Source organism: Calonectris borealis, chromosome 17 (genome assembly GCF_964195595.1).
Source record: "Calonectris borealis chromosome 17, bCalBor7.hap1.2, whole genome shotgun sequence".
NCBI classification, from domain to species: Eukaryota; Metazoa; Chordata; class Aves; order Procellariiformes; family Procellariidae; genus Calonectris; species Calonectris borealis.
The window spans coordinates 10,535,282-10,552,168 of NC_134328.1; the positions used below are offsets into that span (position 1 = coordinate 10,535,282).

General features: G+C 41.2%; 1 protein-coding gene across 4 annotated transcripts in view; it reads right to left on the reverse strand.

The window, feature by feature from the left end:
• Positions 1–4,534: 4,534 nt before the first annotated feature.
• BCAS1 (brain enriched myelin associated protein 1) overlaps positions 4,535–16,887 on the reverse strand; it is a 51,491-nt gene continuing 39,138 nt past the window's right edge. For 2 of the 4 annotated variants that reach the window (XM_075166550.1, XM_075166548.1), the window contains 3 exons: positions 15,925–15,990; positions 11,863–12,129; positions 4,541–6,452 (listed from right to left, as the gene is read on the reverse strand). In XM_075166550.1, coding sequence (XP_075022651.1) covers positions 6,378–6,452; positions 11,863–12,129; positions 15,925–15,990 — 408 coding nt within the window. In that variant the 3' untranslated portion in view covers positions 4,541–6,377. Of the gene's footprint in view, positions 6,453–11,862; positions 12,130–15,924; positions 15,991–16,887 lie in introns of all 4 variants that reach the window. The other 2 variants (XM_075166549.1, XM_075166547.1) reach the window with 1 other exon arrangement.

The following is a 16,887-nucleotide window of genomic DNA, read 5'->3' on the forward strand; positions in this document are numbered from 1 at the left end:
ACCAGGCTTTAGGAACTTACTAGGTATCTGTTTATCTAGATGTTTATATGAACCTGATCTCCTCAGCAACAAAGCATGATGTGCATTCATTCACACAGAACATGGTATCACCTCCAGAGTGGTGGCAACAAGCACTTATGTTCATATATTTACGAGAAATAGCGTAAGCTATGTAGAGGTAGGAATTTATGGTCTCCTGTACAGAGGCTGAGTGAGAAGGCTTTGAGAAGGAACAGATACAGGACCACAAGCAGGCAGCAGGACATCTGCAAACTAAACTCTCGCTGTTCCTACAAGCCTCGCATTGTAGCAGTGATTACAGCCCTACCCACGCTCCCTCCCAGCCCACACCGGTGGAGGCTGAAGCCAGCTGCTGGCAAAATCCCACACTTTCTTCCAAACCCTCTGTTTGTGCCCTTGAAGGGAGATGCTCCCTGAATGCAGCGCAACCTGCCTGCAGAGGAATCGTGACAGCAGTGTTTTGATTTGAGCCTTCTAAAGTGAATGAGTGATAGGAAGATTTTCGGTTCTACCAGACAGACATATGTTCTTATTTCTATCAGTCTTTTTCTTATCTGGGGTTATATAATCTATTTGTGTAGGAACAGGGCATTTGATAATTATATGCTTTTCCAATACTGTGAATCAGTGGTTAAAAAAAAAAGGAAAAAAAGGAAAAAGATTGCTTCAGAAGCAAGCTCAATTTTACAAGCAAATTTTTCACAAGCAATTCTTTTCCTCCACTTACGACAGCCACTGCCAGTGCTCAAAAGCTGCAAAGAGAAATCTTCCTGTGATGACAGTGCCTCAACATACTGGGTTACTTCAATCTCATTTACTCAAGTAATACAATTTCAGTTTATACCAACTAAGAATCTATTTCTCCAATTGACTAGAAACTGCTGACAGAAAAAAAAAGTGAAAACTCTGCATCTTACTCTTCACTTCCCTTATGTTTTCCAAACAACTCTAATGAAGTAATCAAAAACACCCTTAAAATTTGTGAAGTACTGCAACAAAGATGAGTTTGCAAAATTCTAATCCTGTTTTAAATGTCCTGAAGGTTGTGTGCAGGGTCTGTCTTTATCATTCCCCATGCATTGCGATAATCATGAAGGACCTTACTCCTACTGTGTGTAAAGGTAGGTAAAGGGGTAGTGTCGAATGCTGCATCACCTGCTTACAGCGGGATGTGATAAAGAAGGAATTTGGACTTTGTACCTTTCCGGTTTAAAGTCAAATCGCTAATGCTTCCTGTGCAGGAGGCTGTTTTCCTATGCAGTTTAGTAGGTGACAAATTTAATAGGAAATGATTAAGTAAAAGCAAAGAGTGTTGATAAGGGGTTTATTCTTCAAGGCTTTTGATAATTTGTTTTCAGAAAATAATACAATCTTTAAGGAATTTATATGCATCTTCAGCCTCCGTCAAGGCTGCTGCAGAATTTCCTGTTTTTGTGTTCTCAGAACTGCTAAACTGCTGAAGTTGCCAGTAAAGACCTGGGTGTGTTATCCAGAAGAGGTGGAGACTATAGCAAATCCAGATTCTTCACTGATATTCTCAAATGAGTATACTGAAGTTAGAGCTATTCCATCTCTAACCTCACAAATGGGGTTAGCTCCCACAATCACAACTCCTCTGTGCACTAACCCTTTCTGTTTATCTTCTATCATGCTATCTTTTCTATGTACAAAACCATGGATTTTGTTGCATAAGTTGCCTAAAAGCCACCTGTAAAGATTTACATATAAAAAGGTATTAAGGTAGTCTTAAAACATGTTCTAAGCCCTGGGTGCAGAGCTAGCAATGTGAAACACACAAACCCTGGAAGCAGCTTTGTTACTCCCTTAGATGTCAGGTCCTGGTCTCAGTGTGAGCAGACCGATCCCTCGTCTCCTAAAGCGAAGGACCTCTTTCTTATGAGGGGCAAGATCCTAATCAGATTCCCAACTGGAAAGCTGCTCCAGCTTAACACCAGGCTGAGCGTAGATACGGGTCTGGCATGGTCAACAGGGAGAAAGTCTGCACTTTCTAGATACTCTCAGAGGTGTTTATCGCTTTGCAAACCTCCCTGGGAATGCAAATACAGCACGATTGATGGATGCACACAACTCAACAGAACAAATGCTTTCAGCAGACAGGTGGCCCAACAGGAACCTCCGAAGAATACAAGAACAAGAGTGTAATTATGGTATTTTCAGGCATATATTCTGCAGGAGCTGGGACCCGCAGAAACTCCTCGGCAGTCCCCCCATTTTGGCCGGGGCAGGAGCAGCAGGCGGAGCAGGCCGAGGCGACCTGAAAACATGTGGAGCGGGTCGTGGGGCACCGAGGTGTGGTGCTGCCCAGACAAACAGCCAGCACTGCTCTGGCACCAGCCTTTAAAGCAACACTTCAGCCCCCCACAGGTCACATGCAGGTCTCTTTCTTTCTGCAACCCACCAAGCGATTCCTCACACTTCATGGCCATTTTGCAGTCACCTCCAGGCCCCGTCCCAGCACTCCCACCAGAGAAAAGCCAGGCGGGGTCATGGCAGCCATCACAAACCTACTGTCCCCGAGCACAGACACGGGCCAGGCCCGGCCCTCAGCACTGCCTCAGTTTCCCTCCATCCCCTAAAATGTGGAGGGAAGTGTGACAACTCTGCCAGTCCCCCTCCCACCCTGGGGACAGGGACAGGCGACTTCGGACCAGGTGGTCGGCTGGACGTGGAGCCGGGCCTGGCCATGGAGGCTGGCCTGGTCATGGAGCCGGGCCTGGCCATGGAGGCTGGCCTGGCCATGGAGCCAGGCCTGGCCATGGAGGCTGGTCTGGTCATGGAGCCGGGCCTGGTCATGGAGCCCGGTCTGGCCATGGAGCCGGGCCTGGCCATGGACATGGGCCTGGCCATGGAGATGGGCCTGGCCATGGAGGTGGGCCTGGCCATGGAGGTGGGCCTGGCCATGGAGGCGGGCCTGGTCATGGAGACGGGCCTGGCCATGCAGGCGGGCCTGGCCATGGAGACGGGCCTGGTCATGGAGACGGGCCTGGCCATGCAGGCGGGCCTGGCCATGCAGGCGGGGCTGGCCATGGAGGCGGGCCTGGCCAGGCCTCGCTGCAGCCGCCCTGGCCGTGGCCTCCACTGGGGCCCCCTCAGAGACACCCGCTCCGAGACACACACAAGACAACCACTGGGCAGGGCAGGCCAAAAAAACACCAGGCTTTTGTTTTTTTTTTTAGGCAAGAGTCTGTAGACAATGCTTACACCAAATAAATAATAGCTGCTAAAGTGCAATTACCTGTTTTGTGTGTGCTTATAATTAGCTGCTGGTTACGCGCAGAATTAATGGGCGGACTGTTGAATACCGGAAATCACATTGTTCTACTCGGGCTGTGCGTTGTAAGAGTCAGCGCAGGGCAGTTTTGCCAGGAGTTATCTATAAAAACCTTCTTGAAATGCAGCGGAGTTCAACATCTGGATAGCTTCCAGGGAAGAACAATTGAGCTCAGATATACTTTCATGGGAGATAATTTGCTTTCAGGTTACGAAAACCTGCGGCACCCACCCTGCTGCGAAGCTGCTCCGTGCTTCGCCGGCTCGCGCGGGAGGGCTCGCCCTGCAGACAGCGGGCACGTGCGGCAGAGCCCTGCCCTCACCCAGGAACCCGCTCTTTGGCGGAGCGGGGGGAATAAACACCTGTCCGTTGGAGGGAAGCGTTTTTTACAGAAAAAGTAGCAATTTTAATCCATTCCCTGGGATTCTTATATTTATGAGATTGCATTAGCTGCTTAAAATTCTTCAGAAATACCTATGTGAAACACACCTTAAGATCCTTGAAGCAGTCTGATCTGCTTCAGTTCCCCTTAAAAGATCCTACGCATAAAACCAGAGCTTATTTGTTGACAACAGAGTCTAAATGCAATGTATTGCTTTGGCTGCTCTTTTCCTTTGTCTTGGATTGCAGCCTCTTGCAAAGCTTTGATTTCCAAATGACTTGTTAAGCTTTACTGGGCCTGAACATAAAAGCTGTACTTTTATGTTTCTTATACGGCATGTGGAATGCGGAAGCTCAACTTAACTGTGGATGCATCTCCTAAGACCCTTCTTCCTCTTGGGGCTCCATGTGTGGCTGCTTTATGAGAAGGCTGACTCGCTTCTTCAAAGCTTGGGTTGTTCCTGTTATCAGAAAGGAATCAAACAAAACGGGGAGTTTCTATGTGGGAGGCAGTGCCAACACTTCACCGTTATTTCATCTGCAATAATAGCTCCGTGGCACAAGGGGCATCCACAGCCAAACTTACTGTTTTTCTTGCTTTTCTGCCAAGAGGATTTCCTGATTCCTGAAATTAGCCCCATTGCCAAGTGATACGGTCAAATCACATGGTCAGCAGTCCTAATTGCCTTGGGAACACGGAATTCAATCAACACAGACCTGCTCCTAAAGCATGGATAAGGAAGAGTTGTTCTCTTCCACGGAAGGCCTGATCTATCCATAATATAATATTAATATCTACACTGTCTGTAATATAATAATATATAGATATAGTCTATAATATAATTAATTAGCCAGAGCATATTTTTATTTGAGAATTGCTTAAATACTATTCTAATACAGAAGCAATTACAGCAGTATGAAGTCACCAAATAGCATGATAGCTTATTCCTCTTTTCTGGTAACACTCACTATGCTGACATCTGGCACTTTCATACCAGCATGTAACCATGGTGGTTGTCTCACTGTATGTAGCTTTATATGCATTGACTTAATTAAAGCTGTAGACTCTTGTAGTGTAGACAAAGCCTAAGACTTTTTTGTGGAGCAAAGCTGGATATAACAAGCCCAATTCTTCTCTCATTCTACCATAAATAGGGATGCACAGAAGTCACCTGTCCTACACAGATGTAGAAGTAGGTCATTGTGAATCAGGTTTGAAATCTGTTAGCAGTCACTCTTGATTGATATCACTTTATATGGCATCAAAGGCCCATTGTGCTAGGGAGGAGAACAGAAAGTACTATTATAGCTAAAGGACCCTTTGTCTGTGCTCTCTGTGCATACAACCACCGGCAAGTTTTGGTCACCCGCCGCAAGTCTACAGGTTTGCAGAGGCCAGTGCAAAGATACCACCTACCTACAATGGCTCGTATGGAGAAACAAGGCTCTTTTACCTCTGTCTTCTATGACTAGTTACAAATGTAATTCTGCAGATTTTACAGAATTCTCACTTGATTTCCAGATGTAATCTTTACTCAAATAAAGAATGACAGCTATCAACTTCACTGGCAGGGTTTTTTTGTGTTGATTTATGCCTTAATGTCACATCAATCACCAGAAAACAGGGATGTAAATAACAAACTTTGTTTTAAGATTAAAGCAGCAAATGATTCTTTGAAAGGATAAGTATTCATATATTTAATCATAAGGAGGTCAAAATATACAGTACTGTATCATTCAGATGCTAGCGTGGATTAAAATGTCAGGCCCGCGGTTCCCTGTCCAGGTTAGCTCAGGGTTGAATAAACCACAGAAATCTTAATTTTCTGTAAAATTTATTAACTACAGTTATTACAGGAGTCTTGTGAAGCAGGGAGATGCCTGGATTTTGTTTTTTATTAGGATTAATTACAAGTATGGATATAAACAAATATCTGATGAAACAACTAAGTTTCCTATCATCTGAAAAACATTAATAAGGATTGTAGGTACAGCCTTGGAGTTAGGACTACAGTGGGGACGCGGGTGCCCCCTTGTGTTCCTATTAGAACCTTAAATAGTTTTTAATTTGTTATCCCACTTCACCAAGACAAGAGAGAAGTTGTCTCAATCATGTAAAGCCTTTGCATTTTAGCGTTTTAATTTACATTAATAACCAATATGAAGTATAACTTTAAAACCACTGATTCTATTATACTGCAGACTTTTTGCTAATTTCAGCTCTATTGAAAACCACAAAAGGTGACTTGGTTGTTTTTACATTTAAGTATAACATTTATCAAAGGAGATTTTTTTTTTCCTGGCTGCTTTAAAGCTCTCTAAAGCTGAGGATTTGTTGCTCATGCCTTGCTGCACAAACTGCATTCCTTTGTCACGTGCATTTTTTTCTGCCATTTATTTAATTCACTGCCACTTTCTTACCTTACGTACTCTACCCTCTATAGACTTAAAATCATCCACATGACCTTTCTTTAAATATACTACACATTGCTTGATGATCTTTAGAGTTGCTTTCTAACATCTAATGAACAAACCCTGTAAATGATATACTTTAAATGATACACCAATGTTTGCTTTAGCCTCAGGCATTTGATGACAGCCATGTAAAGGAAAATAATGAGTCATCTCTACTGCAAGGGAGCTTACAGAGAGCTGCTGATCCTTCAGCAGCCCCATGTATTCATTACTTGGATTTCCCAGCAGGTAGGATAGACACTGGATCTGTTTGCACCTCCGCATCAGACATCCTTTTGGAGCCCTGTGGAATAAGATATAGAAATTTATAAAAATTTTTCAGAACAGTTAAGATTGGGATTATGTGTTAGAGTTTTGCTAGCAGATATTTTCCACTCATTTCACCTCTCTGCTTTTCTTAATTTGCCTTTTATTTAATAAGTATATGAGCGCCATCTGCATCATGACAACCCCCGAAAGCTACTGCCTGTGACTTTGCCTGAATGTGTTGGTTATTTTAATGTAATTTTCCCACTCAGCATGGAAAGCAATTGTCTTTAGAAACTGGACTAACGTATCAGAGACACGTTGCTGTGTACTTGTAGTATTGGAGTTTTGGCATAACTTTCTCTAAAATTTCCCGGGCCTAAACGGTTCACTGAAACCATTCTAGAGTCCTTCAAGCATGATTAATAGTGTATTATAGCCAGCCTTGGTCTGCCCTAAGTTAAAGGAACATTAAATACTTGCATGCATGACAGGTATTTGACAATGTTAGGGTGATAAAGCTTTTTTACACTACAAATATAATTCTGGTTTTGGAACCAGTTCAAGACACTAATCCAGCTTAGATGAAGGAAATGCATAGATCTAGCTATACCAACTACCTTTTTGATCAGTAATTGATAAAAACTTGGCTTTAGTTTAAGATGCATTGACCTAATTTTACTGGCCTTGAAGCCATCAAAACTTCAGAACATGACAGCAAAATGGATCCACAAACACTGTTTCAGAGGTCACTGTTAACATTGTGTAGGATGCCAACCCTGTTTGTAGCCAGATGCCTAAACCATTACATGCTAAACAGAAAAACAGCATGACAAAGCGAAAGGTGACTGCTATGTGCCTTCCCTACAATAGGAACTGTGCAAAATCATTGCGAATTATCCTTTCACACAGTACATTGCACACTGGAAACCTGACTCATCACTTCAGGTCACCATAGGACTGTTCTGTGTCAGACCGGGAGAGTCAAAGATCTCAACTTCCTCATCCCTTTCAGGGAAGTAAGAAGAGTGGGTTTTTTATACTGATTAGACTCCACCTCACTGATATTCTTTTAACTTTTCACCTTTGAAAATAAAAAAGAGCAGCCAAAAATCACAATGGACTAAAAGAATCCCCTATCTTAAACTAATGGTAACCTTGTGCAGCTCAGCTGGCTGCAATGGGTTTGCTTCTGCTTACACCGAGGTTGAGTTTGGAAGACCCTCTAGAACAGAATAAATTTTTTTGGCCACTTACATGTAGCAGCAAATGGAAGACACATAAAAAATGTAATAGGTTTTAATATCCATCAAACAATACCAAATGAGCTAGTCATTCCAAATTTATCCAGCAACCCTAAAAACCTACGCATCAGTTAAAAGATTTCCCACATTACAAGAGTAATGGGGTCTGTCAACTGTAGCTGTTCCCCTCTGATGCATGAAGATATTAAGCCATTTCCAGACTGATCTAGGAAACAAGATGATACTATTTGCCATTCTTCCTATAAATGGGTGGAGGGAGGAGTAGAGGAGGGGGAGCTCATTTGAGATAATCCCCATTTTGACTCCTTTAGCACATTTGCAGAAGTGTCATATGTTACTTTCTTGCACTACAGTCTCCCTGCTGCACCCATTTTCAAGGTGGTTGCTGATTAAAGCAGGAAGCTTTGAGGGAGACTGGCTGATGATTCTTGTTAAACTGGAATTTCCAAGCCCAGTCTGAAATAAAGAACTTTGTTCCTGCCCTGTTAACGGACAAATTCCAGCTCTGCCCTCAGATTCAGAAGCACGGGTACCACCGGCTCACGTCTTGCTCTCAGTTACTTTAAATACCCCCTTTCAGTGCAGTGGAAGTTGCCTGCATTTGTGACAGCTAAGCTGGAACATATTATTTTGGGCAGAGCACTTTAAAGTGCACACACAGGAATGTCATGGTATTAAAGTATATTTTTTTTCCAGCTTGTGCTCAGGAGAAGTTTGTGTCAATGTACCAGATACTCTGATCAGAATAGGTCAGAATAGGTTCCGCATGCTAAGCGCTCCCAGCTTCTGACAACTTCAGTATGAGTTATTCCAGCTCAGAAACAGTGTCATTAATCTTTTGGGTTTTTTTTTTTTTCCCCTCTCTAATCTAATCTTTCTAAGACTCACTGAATACCTTTGCATTTTACATTGTAAATTAATCTCTTTTACCATAGGAACAGCCACTGGACCTTATCGTCTGTGCTAAAACCACGCAGCCGGGCCGTAACACTGTTTGCTTGCATAAGTGGCTCCATTTCTATCAAAAGTTTCAGTATTTGTTAGCCCAACTGGGAGCAGATGCTTGAACTGAAGTGTTCTCATCAGCTGCATTCCGGCACTGTGACATCCTCTCACTCTGTGCCCTTCCCCAGAGGAATCGATGGATTCAGGAGAGAGTGGTGTTAAAATAGCTGCTATTGAAATAGCTTGCCAGAATTTAGGAGGAGCTTGGTGGGCACAGATTACATGAGCAAGTAAGGCCTGCGGGATCCCCTCTTAAATATCTCTTGCTTCCATTTTATCAGCATAAAGCTTAATATTTCTGCTGAGTTGTGACCAGATATTTGAGCTGGTATCTTGAAAGGGAAATTCTGGCATTGGTTTGTGTGTGATCTAATACTTTTAGATTAATGATTACACCTTCCTGGGACTTCGTAAGATCACCTAGGAGATGTGTAGATTATTTTTTAGAAGCATTGCAGAACTATTTTCTTAGGTGTGGGTAATCTTCTCGGGGATATTCAAAAAGAGGTAGTCATTCTCTGTGAGATGTTTTCCATACACAGACCTCATTGCTGTGGGTTTGTTTCCCCCCATCCCTGCCCAGTTCAAAAGCACAATAAACTGACCAAATCAGCTATACTGTTATCAGAAACTTCACTTTCTTTAAGTGCCATCTTTTGTTAATGGGAGAGGGAAGCTGTAGGAATACTATTGGCCTCTATAATTGCAATAGAGGATAAGAAACTATACAGCCAAACTGTCTGGCATACTAGTTCAGCAAGCAAAAATATCTCACAGAACATCTCTACTTCCTCTACCTTTATTCTGCATTTTTTTCCCCAAATGGTCTTTTTACCTCTTCACAATCTCCTGATCAAAAAGCTTTTTTTTTGCCTTTTGAATCAGAGACACCTTTCCTGCCTCTCTCTGTGTCTGTCATGAACTTGCATTTGAAAGCATGTTTCCTCAATAGCTTGCACTTCCTTATATCTCCCTTTCTGGAATAATTCTAAATTTGTATCTATTGTTAAACTCTATGAAAGATTTTTGGATATAGCTTGGATGAATGACACCATTCAAAATAAAGTGCAATTGTCAACAGACAAACCCTTTCTCATACAGTGGCTACAGTAAGACTGTTGACAAAGGAGGGCTGTCAGTGCTTAATTTCAACAAGCCTCCAGACCAGAAAAACAAATCTCAATTATCTCTAGAAATAATAGAGGTAGTTAACATTTGCCCCATTTCTAGATAACCTATGCCAGAAAAATGTGGGTGTCTTCCTCCCCTCCAGTTGACGTAAGAGATCTGTTACCATCATCTAAGTGGTTTAAGTAACAGAACTCCTGATTTCACTGCTGGGGAGAGGTTGCCAACACCCAGAGCAGGGTGCGACACCTACGCACCATGCTGGTGAGCGTGGATCAGATGTTACCCACATGCACCGATGTTGGGCACAATGGAAATTTTATATAGGATTTGGAGGCAAAGGGGGGTGAGGAAAGAAAAGTGCACACGGGCATGCATGTATTTGGTAACTTCAATCAGCTAGTATAATTCACAGACACACAAAAACCAATGCCCTGGCTTTTATCACATTGTGCTAAGCAAAAAGATTTCTCCTCTTGACTTCACTGGGAGCCAAGACGAGTGGAAGCCAATGCAAGTTGGTATTTACTCCAGGCGAGCTCCAGGACTTCCTTGCTCCATTGAAACTACAGGAAAATCCCACTGATTCATGATTGACCAGGATTTTACCCCAGAACAATGGAGTGAAACAGAAAGCAGAAGTGGCTGAACTGTTGCTAATCAATACTGCGAAAAGTTATTTTTCTTTTTTTCTTAATTCCCCTTCTAATATGTAATGCAAATGGCCCTCTGTAGGATACATAGTAATTCTGTGAAATGCGTGCAAATTAAACACTCCTTATGATGTGGAAAAACATCTGCCTCTTAATGAGTCATACTGGTCTGCATGGCAGCCTAATTTTATAACCCGGTGTCCTAACAGGGCTAATTTTCAAATCTGCGTTATTATTTCAATCTATATTGCTTGACTTTTCTTCTTTCAAACCTGGAGATTGCTTAGCTCTTTTTCTTTCCTGGCAGCCTTAGAAGTAAGGTAGGGAGGAGCAAAAAAAAGCTGTATGTCTCTTAGGGGAGCCAGATTGACTAGGAATCATTGCAGGTAGCAGTCAAATCTGTTTAGGTTCTTTGCATCACTTGAAATTTGTGGTGAAGCTCAGTTTACGCACAAGGTTTCCAAAAACATGTTAAAAATGACCCCATAGCTCTGTGGATTCATTGCTGTTGCGGCAATGTGAGGAAAGAGGAGCAAACTGCATCCTTCCAATTTAGTTATAAAAAGCAATGGAAATCTCTTCTTTTGCCAAGGCTTAAGAGGCAGTCCCAGGTCTAACCTGTGCTTTTGTTTCTACATTGGCCCCTGAATATGGACAAGGGGAAAAAAAAAAGTTTCCATCTATTTAATGCTCTGAAGAACCACTAGTTGCATCAGTAACACCAAGCCTTACAGAAGCACAGAGTTTTAGTATGCTGAATTCTTTCATTTCTACGTTTCACATTTCAGTGAAGGGGGCGTAGCAAATTTAGGGTAAGATTTAACAAAAAATGCAGGAAGAAAAAATACCACATGGATTTTTGTGTGTGCTTTAACTAGTCTGTAACTGATTGTTAACATGAGGCACTTACGACCGCTATGCTGATTCCCACCCACCCAGTGGTCTACCTTGATTTTTCCCTTGCAGGGATGTCCCAGCTGCTCTGAAGAGCAGCTGAACGACCATCATAGCGGGCAGGTTACTCGGGGAAACCGGCACCACCTCCACTTTTCCTTAATAAACAAACTGTAATTTGTAGGTGGTTCAGTACCTGCTACAGGAACAGTTGAGTCATCCCCGTAGCCAAGGCATGAACCTCTAAAACAGGGGTGTGGGAACAATTATAGCTCTCCCATAGTAAACTGTACCTGCCTGTGAATCAGTACCCTGAGGCCCAGGTTTTCTTGCCTTTGCCCAAAAACTTGCTCCTGTTTGGCCTTAGTCCTGCAAGCTGCTTGTGAAGTTGCAAGAGCAACAATCCCAAAAGCAGCACAAATCTCACATGGTTAACAGCTTGCAGGCCGGGTGCTTAAATCAGCTGGAAAATGACTGAAAAGATAAGATCAAGTTAACGTACAAGGCCCTTAAAAAACCCTCCAAGTGACTGCCTCTTCTCTGTCTTCTTGAAGGAGGGTTCCTTTGAAGCGTCTCCTCCGTTCTGGATGGAGTCGGTCTCGGCTGCTGGCTGCTCCCTGGAGTCTGGCTGCTCCCTGGTTTCCTGTTTGCTGCCTTTCTGCTTGCTCAGCTCCACTGTAGACTTCTTGTCTTTTGAACTCTCTTTGCTCTTTTGGCCCACAGGTTCACTTTCAGCTGGGGCAACTGGCCTCTCTGTGGAGTTTAGTGTCTAAAGCAGTTTCAAACAATGGTTATTTTTAGTGTGCAATGTAAACATTTTAGAAGGAGATCCATAAATATATTAAAAAATGAAAGGCCACCTGGCAGGGAAAAATCCTGCTGTCCAACAGGTTTTCATTTACAGAGTTGGGATGAACTCCTGCAGCCTTGACTTAGGGAAAGACTCCCAGGGAGCCGGTAGAAGTACTTACACGAGCAAAGACTGCAAGATCAAACCATCCCTGCATAGACTTGCTTTATTTACATATACGTCTATGCTGAAGCTGTTTTAGGAGGCAGAGAACATGCATGGAAAGATGCAGAGAGGCACAAGCACGCACTGCCAACTGAGACTCCCCCAGCTCTTGCATCCCAGGCTGTGAAAGCGCCCAAAAAGTGCAAGGGAAAGGTTTGGGAGAGAAAAGAAGTAAAAGATATCATAAAACAAAGGATAAAAACAACTCCGCTATAAAACTGCAATACTCCATGAAAAAATTAACAGCATAGGGTTTGGCTATGGAAGGCCACAGTATCATAGAAAATTTCACCTACAAGTGCAAAAGAAGAGATAGCAAATACTCCAAAGACAAACGCAATGACAGAGCACCTATTTATAGTAAAGCAAAAGATTCTGAAACTCAGAGAAGTACGGGATATATTTGAAATTCGCAGGAGAAAAATCAGATCTGGCAAACAAAGGATAAGACAATGAAACTGTCACTCTTTGTAGAGTAGCAAATATGTTTTTGCTAGGACATCTGTTTGCAAATGGGATTTTCTTTTTTCTTATGAAAAAAAAATGTTGCCTTATTTATTAACATAATAATTAAAATAGCACACACATTTGCCATGTTCAAAAGCTGGAAATCTTACATCTGCCCTCAGGGCACAGCCCAGAGCTTAATGCTATGTAGTTTTTCCAACTTTGGGGATTTTACCATTAGTCTTGAAATATCTGGTGTTCTTCTAAAGGCCTGGGGTTATACACTTACATGACAAGCTTAGCTTTCATTAAAAACAAATACATTTTTAGACATCATGATTTCAGAGAAAAACCTGAAAGCAGAAACTCTGGAGAAACAGAATGCAAATACGTCTCTCATACCTATTAAAAAAAAAACCTCAAGCCACTCTAATTTTGGGGAAACAAGAATGAGAAGAGGTAGCAATACCACCACTGGCCTTTTTCACTTGATTCACCTTTCTTCCCCACTTAAAAAAACCCCACATTTAAATTATAGAACCTGCAACCATTTAATACATTCAGTCTTGACCAGTTAGCTTAAGTCCTCAACAAAATATGTGCTTTAATTTAACTATTTCCTTTTCCAAAGGACAGACACACGTTGGGTATATAGTTGCTTACATCTGGATTTGTCTGCTTTTAGACTTAAACACAGTAATGAAGCTAGTCTTTGCTCTAGTTCTGCAGGAGATGGATGAAGACAGCACATGAAATCTAGAGATGCAGGTGGCCAGCAGCCCCGTACACCACAGGCAGGCACCATCTGAGTGTCAATAGCTTATTGAAGCAAACTGAATAACCTCGGAGTACAGGGGAACTGTTGTCTGGGGCTGCACAGACACCACACGCTACCTGCATCTTGTTCATCTCACTTGAGGAGAGAGACCTGCCTGGACGCACTTCTGGGTGCCCAAGTGATGCAGGAGCTCTCCCAGCACAAGGACAAACAGAACTTCATAAACCTAAGTTTAATTCTGTCTTTCTTCTGACTCATTTTAACTACCAGACGGGAAGCTCTCGGTTGCTGAACCCATCGGTTAGTTTGATAAGATCCTTCTTACTCTTATTTGCCTTAGCTCGCTTTTGAAAAGTTTCTCTTTGGTACAGTTGCAAATGTGCACATTCAATTCAAAAATAACCACAGCACCCAAAATACAGCTATGAGAATGCATATGTCTGAGTTCAAAGGTGCCAGAAAAACTTCTAACCTTTATTAACACTCTGTGAAATCTGTGGGTTTATTCTGTGGGTGTAAAATTAGAGTCGAGTCTTCCTCACCACACGTGTTTGACTGTGTAGTGCCTCACAGTTACAGTATTGCAGCCAAATCCAAACTGGATGCAACAGGACTATTTCTGTGAGCAGGTTTGGGCCTTTGATGTTAGTCAAACAAAACACTTAAAAAAATATTCATAATACATTTTCCAGGTGAAATAAGAAAAAAAAAATCCAATCAGATAATCTCTTTGAGGTGTTTCATATTACCCTTGAAAGGCAGGAAATTGGCATATTTTATATTGATGGGAGCAGCTCAGGAAATACAAAGTGAAGCCTATGAATAATGAAACATGTTAATGTTTCTTATTCTAAAGGGTGATCTGCACCTGACAGATTGCTTTTACTCTCTCAACAGTGCCACTGGAAAAAAAAAAAAGATTAACAGGATAGTATTTTTCCCCATCATGTTACAGGAGACCTTAATCCAAGCTGCTTTTTAAGCGCAAAAGGCAGACACCTAAATTTCTGCAGGTTTTGGATCAGTGTCTTAATGCATTTCTGTAGCATACAAAATGGCAGTGATGAAAAGCAAAGAAGAATCACAGCATTCCAGAGATGCGATAGCATAATTTAAGGAGATCATTTCACAGAAATTCTAAAAAAGGAAAAAGTGAACAGCAGATAGTCTTCCTTGAGCTCTTCTGTGTAATAAAACTGTGCTAATTTACACCCGTGCAAGCGAGAGAAGAATGAAGACTAGTAAGTTGATTAAAGACTAGTAAGTTGATTAAAAAAAAAAAACCTGGTTACTAATTAAAATAATAAAATAATAAAAATTAGATCCAGGACTGTAACTGTTACTCACTTACCCAGATCATTTAATAAAACTGCATATAGAATAAGGAATAAATGTCACAAGACAAGACCTTCTATATTTGGGATGCTTTTAGAGAAATAATTCATAAAGATTAACCTTAGTATCATAGGACATCATGAAAATAGGAAGAGTGAGAAAATAATTTTAGCATTAATTAAAAAAGGAAATAAAAAAGGAAATTCTGAAAGGTCAGTTTTCAATACAACTTCAGTTTTACTGTCAGGTTAAAGGAAACCCTACGTCTATACACAGAACCTGTGTTTTATCTCTCATTGCTGAATGTAATTATTCTGGATGTCTTGACTTGCAACAGATGAGGGTTTGACTCTCAGAAAAAGTAACAGTATTTGTATTTCTAATGAAAACGTGATTTTTCTGAAGCATTTTTAAAGCCATAAAGAACATAATGTAAAGGTCACATGCAAAGTTTTGGTTTAGCTTTTATGAACATAGAATGAAAGAAACAAAAACAGAACAAGAAAAAATATTTTCACAGCTTTTGTTAAATTGCAGTGAATAGTTTTCATTCTCACTTTAATTTCTCTTCTATAGAGTTTCCACCTAAATGATCCTTTCCCTCAGCAGACAAGTAAATCAACAAAGTAAAAATTATTCTAGCTGTGTGTATTTAGTTTTACTACCTAAGCCAAGGTACATGCAGAAAGTAAAATAGCAGCAAGAGAGAGAAGAATAAAATTGAACATAAAAACACTGATTATTTTAAGAAAAGGAACACACCTGGAAAAAAGCATTTTTTTTTTAATCTGATAGTGACCCTTTAAAATCTTGTTTAATAGTATGAATAGGTAAAATAAATAGACAAGTAAAGAAATATGTAAACATATGAAGCTCAGTGAGCATGTAGTGCTTTTCTTTCAGTGATTTTTACATTTCAATAGCTAGAGTTGTATGGAAGTAGGTGACAACAACCCATCACCAAAAGATGAAAAAATCCAGGCACTTACTTGGTGACTGGGGCTTGGGCCATTTACCTCTTCTGAACTGGTTGTCCCTCCATCACCCTTGACTGACTAAAATAACAAAGGATTATAGGACTTCTAACTGGGTTCCTGTTTGAGGCATTACTTCAATATGAAAACACACATGAATCAAAAAATGCAAGGTTTGATTTAAGGATACCCTTTAGAACGCTAAAACAAGGCCAGACATTTCAGAAACTCTACCAACATTTTGAAATACCCCCATCTCCAAGGCAGATTTTTGCTAGTTCTTTTCTATGTGAAGTGATTTTCTCTTGCAAGTTAATTTTCCCATTAAGGCCTGAGAAATATGAATGAGGTCGCAGCGGACCAGAGGTCGTATCAGCCAGTAAACAAGCCAGTGCTATCAGCCCTGCCACGGTAGTTTTCTAGGAAAGAGCTTTTGCTTGCTTTTCAGAGACAAATCTGCCTCATAAGATCTAGTGGGACTTGCTTTCTATTTAACGATCATACTAAGTGCATATCCTGTGAATAATTAAAACCCACTCAGCTTTATGGATATATTTTTATATTTTACCATCATCCATTTTTCACAATTTTTGCTTTCCAGTTTACGCCTTCTCTCTATATACATCTAAGTAATGGCCCTTCTTGGTGCCCACTCTTCCCAGCCAGGAATCAGAGCAGACCCTGAGGCTGTAGCACGGACAGGTCATTCAGAGCAAACCTTGACTCTGAAATATGTTTTTAAGGTACAATCCCCTGTTTCTATCCAGATCTAAAAATGAGAAAAACATGTTTGACAAAGCTAGCTTAATGGGTAAATACTACAAGATTTGTATCAATTAGATTAAGGTTAAGTTACAATTAGTAATATAAAAGAAACAAAAGGAATGGTATGTACATGTTTAATTAAAAAGCATGTTAGAGGGTTCAACATGGTATTCTCTTGGGTACTATATAAGCCACAGAGCTTAGCAGTAAAGC